The 9,628-nt window shown below is 41.7% G+C and overlaps 1 protein-coding gene across 1 annotated transcript in view; it reads right to left on the bottom strand.

The window, feature by feature from the left end:
- Positions 1-9,628, bottom strand: part of LONRF2 (LON peptidase N-terminal domain and ring finger 2) — a 42,608-nt gene that overhangs the window by 17,656 nt on the left and 15,324 nt on the right. The window contains exons 7-10 of the mRNA XM_081833426.1: positions 8,861-8,982; positions 7,325-7,483; positions 4,053-4,215; positions 1,402-1,551 (exon numbers count right to left, since the gene is read on the bottom strand). Coding sequence (XP_081689552.1) covers positions 1,402-1,551; positions 4,053-4,215; positions 7,325-7,483; positions 8,861-8,982 — 594 coding nt within the window. The remainder of the gene's footprint in view (positions 1-1,401; positions 1,552-4,052; positions 4,216-7,324; positions 7,484-8,860; positions 8,983-9,628) is intronic.

Raw genomic sequence — 9,628 nt, 5'->3', positions numbered from 1 at the left:
TGAAATACCTATATATGAATTATTGTTAATTACATATATGGAAATCACCATGAATTAACTGTATAAGAATTATTATGCTAACTGATAGCCTTTATTTCACATACCCAAACACACACTTCTGGATTGAGCTCTAAGCAAAGCTGGTCATAAAGTTGTTCTCGGTATTCCTGGCATTAAGAACCAAGACAACCAGGCTTCCCAGCTTCCTGTGCTGGATTCTCCTCCAATCCCACCCCAAAGGTATACAGAATCCCACCTGGGAACTAGAGGGGGTAGACTCTGGTGTCAACTTAGTTTAGGATGAGGAAGATTCTACTGAAAGATCGGGAGGATTACGTTTGAGACAATTTTTGGCTTACAGGAGGTCTTGAGTTTGGAAAAGACATGGGCGGGGGGAGGCGTGGAAGTCAGAAATCCTCAAGAGATAGGAAAAGAACATAAAAATGAATGGGAGGGGCGCCTGGGTGGCTCAGTTGTTAAGCATCTGCCTTCAGCTCAGGTCATGATCCCAGGGTCCTGGGATCAAGCCCCACATCGGGCTCCCTGCTCCGCGGGAAGCCTGCTTCTCCCTCTCCCACTCCCCCTGTTTGTGTTCCCTCTCTCGCTGTATTTCTCTCTGTCAAATAAATAAAATCTTTGAAGGAAAAAAAAAATGAATGGGAAAAGTACAAAGGACATTTCATCTTCCCCCAAACCTTCTGAGAGCTGGTCCTCCAGCCCCACTCTCTCCACAAGAAAGATGAGCATGTACAGTAGAAGGAACTACATACTCTCAGCCACAAGCCTAAACCATCCCTGCCCTGCTCTGTCACCCAGAGAAGGAGGAGAGGATTCATTTGCACTTAGAACTGCTTCACAGCCTGAAGCCAGGCATTGCTTGAAAAGCCAGCTTCACGGAAAGCATGCTTGCAGAGCACCAGAGAAAGCTGGGCTGGATAGAAGGCAGGAAGGCTTCTAATTTAACGAGAGTTTGATTTTCTCTTCATTTATTCAACACCTGTTTATTAGGTACAAGGCAATATTATGTGCAAAACACGGAGTGTTCATGCCAATATACAGGATTATTACTCTCTAAATTGTAAGATTTAAACAAATGATTTAAATAGTTGGGAGAAGAAATAAAAGTACTAAAGCTGACAGCCAATCAGAATAAATTCTTTTTTGATAGAAAAGAAATTACCTTTATGAAGTACTAATCAGAAAGCATTGACTGTTTTGCTCCAAAAGGCACATGTTACTATATTAGGTGCTTCTTTGTGCTGTTGATAAATGAATTGGTTCGTAAGTGATCACGATGGAGTATATTGCATAATACTGCCTAATTTTCCTTCAGAATAATATGTCTTAGCACATTATATAGCAGCAGATAATAGCATTATAAAAGAAATAAGGAGACTATACCTGAGGCTCAGATTCTCTGTCTGGCATTAACCCAAAATGGCTTAAAATTTGTTCCTTCATGTGATCCTGAAGTGAAGTAAACCAGGAAACCGACTGTTGATAAACTGAATCATGAAGACTGGTAAGTTCTTCATATGCTGGACCTTCCACCTGATCAAGGAAAAAGGGACCACCATTTCAACAACTCATTATTACACATGAAATGCAGCGACATCTGCCGCATTTGCTAAGTGGATTCGTGGCATTTATTTCTTAGATAATTGATTCGTGTTTTATAAACCTATTATGTGCTCAACATACAAATCTGTACTTTTCTTATACAGTGAAGATCTATCTACCCTGTCTTTCTATAACATCCTGATTTTTCTCTTAACAATATAAACATATCCCATGTTACTATGAGTAATTTTCAATGGCTACATACAATCCTCTATTTGAGAATTCACTCCACCATTCAGATAAGATATATTTAAAAATAACACAGCAATATAAATATTTATGCAAAAGTAGGGGGGGTTGTTTTATTTTTGTTGTCGGTGGGGAGAGAAGGGGCCGTCATTCCCTCAGGATAGTTTCCTAGAAGTAGAATTGCCAAGTCAAAGAGTGAGACATTTAAAATATTGTATTCCATATCACCAAACTATATTCCAAAAGACATGTTACAGCTACCACACTTCTCTGCATTAGCCTTACACAGCCTTACACAGCCTGATGCTTTAGATTTACCATGCTTTGCTTCTGGCTGCCTATCTCACTGCCAACTCATTCATTTTAAGTATGTCCCATCCTACTCAGGAACCCTAAGTGGGAAAAGCACTGGGCAGGGGACAAAGTGACCCCGGTGTGTTCTGGCTTCACTGCTGATTCTCATAAGCCAGTCACACAGCCTCCTGAGGGTAGGGGTTTTTCATCTACAAAGTGGGAATAACCCATTCAGGTCCTTTCTGGTTATAAAATTCCAGTATCTCTAGAAACTAGGGTAAACTGAGGAATTAGATTATCATGCATACAACCATTCTCAATTTGACTTATACAAATTAAACATTCTACGTAGTAGAGGATTTTCTTTTTTAAAAAAAAAACACCAAAATTATTTCATGTTGTAGCTATGTAAGCTCTCATTTTACATACATAGACCACTAAAAATCACCATCCACGTCAGTAAACCCTCTCCTCAGATTTGTTACTAGGGCAGCAGAGGGACCCCAAAAACAATCACACTCGGTCACATCCTTTAAACCCCACTCTCCGGTCCTGTGGCGTTAGGGTTGACTCGCTGTGCTTGGCTCCCCTGCACTGCGAGCCCCTGTGCTCAGGATGACCAGAACCAGCAGCTGGAAAAGGGATGATGCTGGTGCTGTGGGTGTGGCTTTCTCGTGGGCATCATGAATGTACATCACGGTCCCCAAAGTGACTTCCAGTGTGATGTCAGATAGCTAAAGACTCTCGCTTTCCATGTTTCTAAATGTGAACCAAAGAATTCAAAAGAGGGATACAGTGATTCCAAGGATTTCCTCTTTCTAGATGGTTGTAATGTTTTTCTGCAGGATAATTTACATACAGAAAATGCATCAGTCTTAATGATTGGCTCAGAGTATTGTCAGCCGTACACACCAGTGGGATCATGATCCTCAATAGGACAGGGGGCATTTCCATCACCCACAATGGCCCTCCCTCTACCCCCAGCCAGCCTCTGCCCTCCAACACCAGAGACAAGTGATGCCTGGTCTTGGAATTTATAAATGGAGCCACACAGCATGTGTGGTTATGTGTCTGGCTTCCCTGGCTTAGCATCACGTTGAGAGATGTATTTGTTGAGAGACCTAGGAGATTCTTCCTCGTTGTTCTGTGTGTCAGCAGTTCCTTCATTTTTACTGCCAAGTAGTATTCCACTATATAAATATACTACAGTTTGTTTATCCATTCCTCTGCTGATGAGCATCTGCACTATTTCTTGGTTTTGGCAATTAATGACTAAGACTGCTAGGGACATCTTTGTACCCATCTTTCTGAGAATCCCTTCAAAACATTTTGTTAATCTGTCAAGATATGGGTTCTGATATTTCTATTAGACATATCAGTATTTCTGAAGGGGTAAGAAATCCAAACCTTTTACACTGAGCTTTAGAAGGTATTTTTAAGCACTGTTTTTTATATTATATCTCATTCTGAACTAATACCAGCATCCAGAACAGGGATGGACTACTACTCACAAGTCAAATCCTGTTCATTGCGTATGTTTATGTAAACAGCATTTTATTGGAAACGGGTCATGCCACCTCATTTACAGACTGTCTACAGCTGCTTCTGTGCTAGAATAGCAGAGCTGAGTAGTTGCAACAGAGACTGCATGACCTGGAAAGTCTATAGTATTGACCGTATGGCCCTCTGTAGGAAAGGTTTGCCAACTCCTGAGCTGGAACACTGAGACAACAAATCACAAAGGCATTTCACAATGTGCAACAGTAAGGTAATTTTTTTGAGGAGGAGATGTGTCCACCAGCCCCAACTCAGGTGAAAAATCCACTGAGGTAATAAATCAGGGAGGATATAAGTAATCTTGTCAGTAAAAATCCGACCAAGTTTTTCCACAGCACAGAGGGAAACAAGGTGACTGACCTCTAAACACGCAGCAGTAAAATAAACCTCACCTTTTCATCTTCGAGATATTCAATGTCGGCTGTGTTATAGCCATCTCTGTGACGGTGGCTCAGAACTCTGAACCGACTAATCCCAATGGCATCCACAACCGAACTCCCATCAGGAAACGTTCTGACGTCCTTAATCTCCAGCATGCAGCCGTACTCTGAAATTCTGACAGGACAGTCGGGAGAAATGACCACGATTTTAAAAACGCAGAAGATCCAAACAAAACTAATGGTGTCTCCACACGGGACCAGCAAGCTTATTTTCTCTAAGAGACACCTGCAGATGATTCCTTCTGTTAAATGCAAAACATACGGGTGTGCTAGGGCTGCAGTGGTTCAAATAAGCTAGTGCTTTGGAAGGACCTGAGAGGTCCCCTTGGTCAGGGCACCGGCAGGGGGTACAGAGAGCACACGGTATGTCCAGGGGCCGCCATGCCACTCACAGATTCTGCTCCCTCCTTTCCCATTTCCACTGATGCCGGCCAGCTCTGTCCTTCCCAACAAACCGCTATGGAAAGTCATCTACAGTCACTGCCTTCATCTCCTGCTCCCCAGCAGATCTCCATACCCCACCATTCCACTGAAATGACCCCACTGGAAGTCACACATGACTCTGGCACGAGCCTGCTGATCTGTCACTGACCCAACACCCTCTGCTGCTCTCTGTGGCGCTCCCTGACCAGTGCAGCCCTTTTCAGCTGCCTCCCTCCTCCACATGTCCCTCACACACAGGGCCCGCCCAGGGTGTCGTCCTTGCTCCAAAGCTGTCCCCTGTGATCTTAACCACTCTCACTCTTGTAACTCTCATCCGCTTCCTGAGGAGACTGAGCCCATTACATGTCAAGCATTACATGGAGCGGTTTATAATATGTACTCATTCAAGCCTCACAAAAACAGGAAGGTTTAAAAAAATCAAACAACTTATGTAAGGCCATGGCAAGATTTAGACCTGAGATCTGAACCCAAGGCTACCTAATTCTAAAGTGAAAGAACAACTTCATTACATACCTTCAAGCGAACGATGAGTGACGGTTCCCAAGTCACGTGCCTGTAAGGCTGGACACCTCTGCTTGGATCTCTCCTAAAACTCTCTCTTCCTGCTTATCTAACAAGGCTATCTTATCCATAGCCAGTGGCACTGATGGAGGTGCCCTGAAGATTCCCTTCAAGGGAGGACTTCCTGCCCCAGCCATCAGCAGACAAATGCCTTCAAATGTCAGCTCCTCCAAAGCCTGTCTCAGCTACAGAAACTCTTTCCAATGAGCATCCTGTCCTGTCTGTGGACAAGAACTTGTGAATGAAGGCAAATCCTCCTTGCATCTGTAACTCCCAGAGCATCTGGACTCTCATGCTTGTCCACATGAGGTCATTAGAACATGGCCCCCAGAAAACTAGCTGAATTCTTCCTGCCCACTTGCAGGTCTCCTCCTGGGCTCTGCCACAGGTAAGCCAGGCTTTTGTCTACTGCTCTCCCTGGAGGGACTTGCCTTTCCTCACTTACTATGAGCAACCTCTGCTCACCAACAGGTTCAAGAAACTTATATCCTAGAGTTTGTCTGGAGTAATGCTCTTCTTAGTGTTCTGTATCCTTCATGGAAGCAGAACTTCTGGAACTTGTTTTTTCACTCTGTTTTTTCTGATTTTGATGGATCACATTTTAATATATTCAAATGTATTAATCTCTTCTTCCATGCTATGTGCTCTCAGCATCTTGTACAAAAAAAAAAATCTTTTCCTTTTCCTAATTATAGTCTCCAATGTTTTCTCTTAAAATTTTTATATGTTGTTTTTCATACTGAGAACGTAAATAACATGTGTTAATTTGTGTATATGGTGCAAGGCAGAGAAAAGATTGTTTTTCTCCATCTGGACTGCCCACTAATTTTCTAAGCACTTTTTAAGTGAGCAGCTTGCCTTTTCTCACAAAATTATATGTAAATATGGGGTCCATAAATGAGCGGATATGTTCCTTATCTCCATATTCTGTTCCAGTGATCTACTTACCAGGACTTCTAAGTTTATTATCAGAGTGTTCTCTCTTCTTACTCAACTGACTTCTTCAAAACTATCACGGTTTTGATCTTTTACTTTTCCATAATAATTCTAAAAATCAGCTTGAACAATTCCATGAAAAACCCCTTTTGGAATGTTGACTGAAACTCCTTTAGATTTATAGACTAATTTGGGTAAAACTGACATTTCTATGACATCAAAGTCTATGCATCCATCCATGGATATGGTATTTCTCTCCATTTATTTAGATCTTCCTGAATATTTTTCAATAAAGCTGTAGATTTTTTTCCATAAAGGTCCTATACATATCTTTAAAAAGATCTGTTCTGGGGGGCCTGGGTGGCTCAGTCAGTTGAGCGTCTGCCTTCGGCTTGGGTCATGATCCCAGGGTGCTGGGATTGAGCCCCGCGTCGGGCTCCCTGCTCAGGGGAGAGCCTGCTTCTCCTTCTCAGTCTGCCTGCCTCTCTGCCCACTTGTGCTCTCTCCGTCAAATAAATAAATAAAATCTTTAAAAAATAAAAAAAGATCTGTTCCTAGGTATATATGGTGGAAACTAGTGGATAGTCCTACATATCCATTCTCCCTTTCTTCCTGGGCACATGGGTGGGCTACATTTCCCAGCCTCCACTGCAGTAGGTGTGAGCAACAGTGATATGTATCCCTTTTCTCCAGAATCCTTCCAGAGCATATGTGCCTCTTCTACCAGCTACAACTTGCATGTAGTGACCTTATCATAACCATGCAGTAATGACAAAGCCCTAGGGGATAAGGAAGCCAACAGATGGGAAGGACCCAGAGTCTCCAGAGCAGCCATGGAGGGGAGCTGCCTGCCAATTTGATGTACAACGAGGAGAGGTAAAAACTTAAGAGCTGGGGTTGTTATAAGACTGAAATTTGTCTGGCTGTGTAGGTGGAGGCTTCAATTTTTTAGCAAATTTTTTAGACCTTAAAAGTTAGACTGGATTTGTTTGCATGATGATGAACTAGAAGAGAATTACAGGCAGAGAGAAGTATGAATATGAACTGTATTTAGAGAAAGGCAAATAATATGGTAGTGGACTAGCAAGTATGATGTATGAAAGAAAGGAGTAGGAGATGAGGCTAGAAAAAAGGCTGGGACCACATCATAGATAGCCTCACACTTAGACCTTGTTGTGTAATGGGAGCTACCGGAAGTTTTCAACATCATCTTAAATTGTTCTTCGAGAAAAATAACAAGTTATGTATTTATTTAGGACCCTCTGAATGCTGAGAGTTCTTACCCTGCATGCTCAGCAGATAGACACATGCCAAACCGTTTGGTGCCAGTTTCCATGCATCTTCTTATCATAAGCCGATAGCGGGGCTCAAAGACATGAAGTGGACACGGGACCGTGGGGAAGGCCATGGCACACACAAAGATGGGGACATCTCTGGTCAGACTGTTGGGTGAGGGAAAATGTAAACTTAGAAGTAGGAGCAGTTAGAAACAAAAGGGAATATTAGTCACTGTAATATAGAAAAAGCTAGCCAACCTCAATTTTCTCATTTACAACATAAAACCCTCAGGCCTGTCTCAGTCTTTAGTGGGGAAAGGAAGCCAAGGACCACCTCATGAGAAAGTTCTCAGCTTACCAGGTTTCCTGCCAAGCCGGTCTTATTTAATTTGATGAGACAGAACATGCTGAATTGTATTAACTTACTTGGAAAAAGTTATAGCTTATGACTATGATAAAAAAAAGTTCTAATGACCTTGAGGGCACTATGCTAAGTGAAATCAGTCAGAAAAATGAATACTGCATGACCTCACTTACAAGTGGAATCTTAAAAAAAAAACAAAACCAAGTTCATAGATACAGACAAAAGATTGGTGTTTGCCAGAGGCTGAGGTGGGGTGGGGGATGGGTGAAGGGGGTCAAAGGTACAAGCTTCCAGCTGCAAAATATGTAAGTCCTGGGGATGTAATGCACAGCATGGTGACTACAGCTAATCATACTGGACTGCATATTTGAAAGTTGATAAGAGAATGGGTCTTAAAAGTTCTCACCACAAGAAAAAAAATTTGCTAACTATGTATAGTGATGGACGTTAAGACTTATTGTGGTGGTCATTTTGCAACATATATAAATATCAAAGCATTATGTTACGTACCTGAAATTCATACAGTGCTATGCATCAATTTTACCTCAGTAAAAATAAATAAGAAGAAGAGAAAAAAGTTCTGATAAAAGCAAAAACTACACAGTAGTCAAAGGTAATGAGTTCTGAATAAAAAAGAGTGGAAGAATTATAAGACCTCAATAGTTAAAGTTTGCTACAACACACAACTCTAATCACTTTAAAAGATAAATACACCTGTCAAGACTATTTCAAGGGGTAAACCTGTTTTCCCTCCTGTTTCTATATACTGTGCCTTTTCAATTCTGAAAAATTCAGTACCACTTACTTAGATACAAAAAGCAACTACATAATTTTGTGAAGACACAATTTTTTTTTAAAGTGGGCTCCATATCCAGCATGGGGTCCAACATGGGGCTCAAACTCATGACCCCGAGATCGAGACCTGAGCTGAGATCAAGAGTCAGACACGTAACTGACTGAGCCACCCAGGGGCCCCATGAGGACACACTTTTGAAATATTTCTTATGACCCCTTTCAATCAAATTTCCATAAACTCTTTGCAATTAATTTTTTTTTCTATTTTTAGGTCTAATTTCTCTGCCAAGGGGGGGATAAAAACCTGAGATAAAGCTATGAATGCAGAGGTTTCCTTCTTTAATCTGAACTCAAAACCAAGTACATACAACATGAGGACTTACTTTGACAGTTCTGTCATTTCTTCATCATAAATTCTCTTCCTATCAGAGAGTTCATCAGATAAATATCGAAATATTAATTCTTCGGCCAAAATAGTTATATTAAAATTTCTGCTTGCCAACAACTGTAACAAAAGGAAATGTTAAATAATACCACATGGTAATTAATTCTAGAGTACAGAGCTCTCTGTCCCCAGTAGTAAAGGTCAACAAGGGAGGAGAGGGATAGAGTCTCCGGGAAGACAAAAGGATGGGGATGGAGAGCCGGGAGGTCAGCCAGCCTGGGGTAGGGACAGGGGCAGGGCAGTTCCTCCCATCTGAGAAAAAGGTAGGAGAAGGTGTTCATCATCTGGAGGAAGGATGAGTGAATCCCAGCCTTGCTGGCTTCTGCATTCTCAATCATGTATCACAATGTTAGGGAAGGGAGAGGAAGTGAGTAGGATATGTTGCGAAAGAAGAGAAATGGGAAATAATCACCCGAGAAAGTGGAAAATTGAAGCTACTAGAGAAGCATAGTAAGAATGACTACTAATGTTTTGAGTCTAAGATTTAAGACTGTGAATTTAAACTGAAACCAATCTTCCCAATTTTGTGGCTTTTTCTCTAGCTTTGCTTTGTTACTTAAATGGACATGTGCGAAAGGCAGAGTTGACTTTATTTGGATTGGGAAAGGGACTGAGGGACCAAGGAATTAGAGCTGGATGTAAAGGGAAATAGGTGGAAACTGAATTAAAATGAGCCAGGATCCCGGTGGCTGGAAGGGTCAAATGT

This window comes from Leptonychotes weddellii, chromosome 10, assembly GCF_054177405.1.
Source record: "Leptonychotes weddellii isolate Sample4059 chromosome 10, ASM5417740v2, whole genome shotgun sequence".
NCBI lineage: Eukaryota > Metazoa > Chordata > Mammalia > Carnivora > Phocidae > Leptonychotes > Leptonychotes weddellii.
The sequence above is the reverse complement of the archived record's forward strand: the minus strand, read 5'-3'. Positions and strand labels throughout refer to the sequence as shown.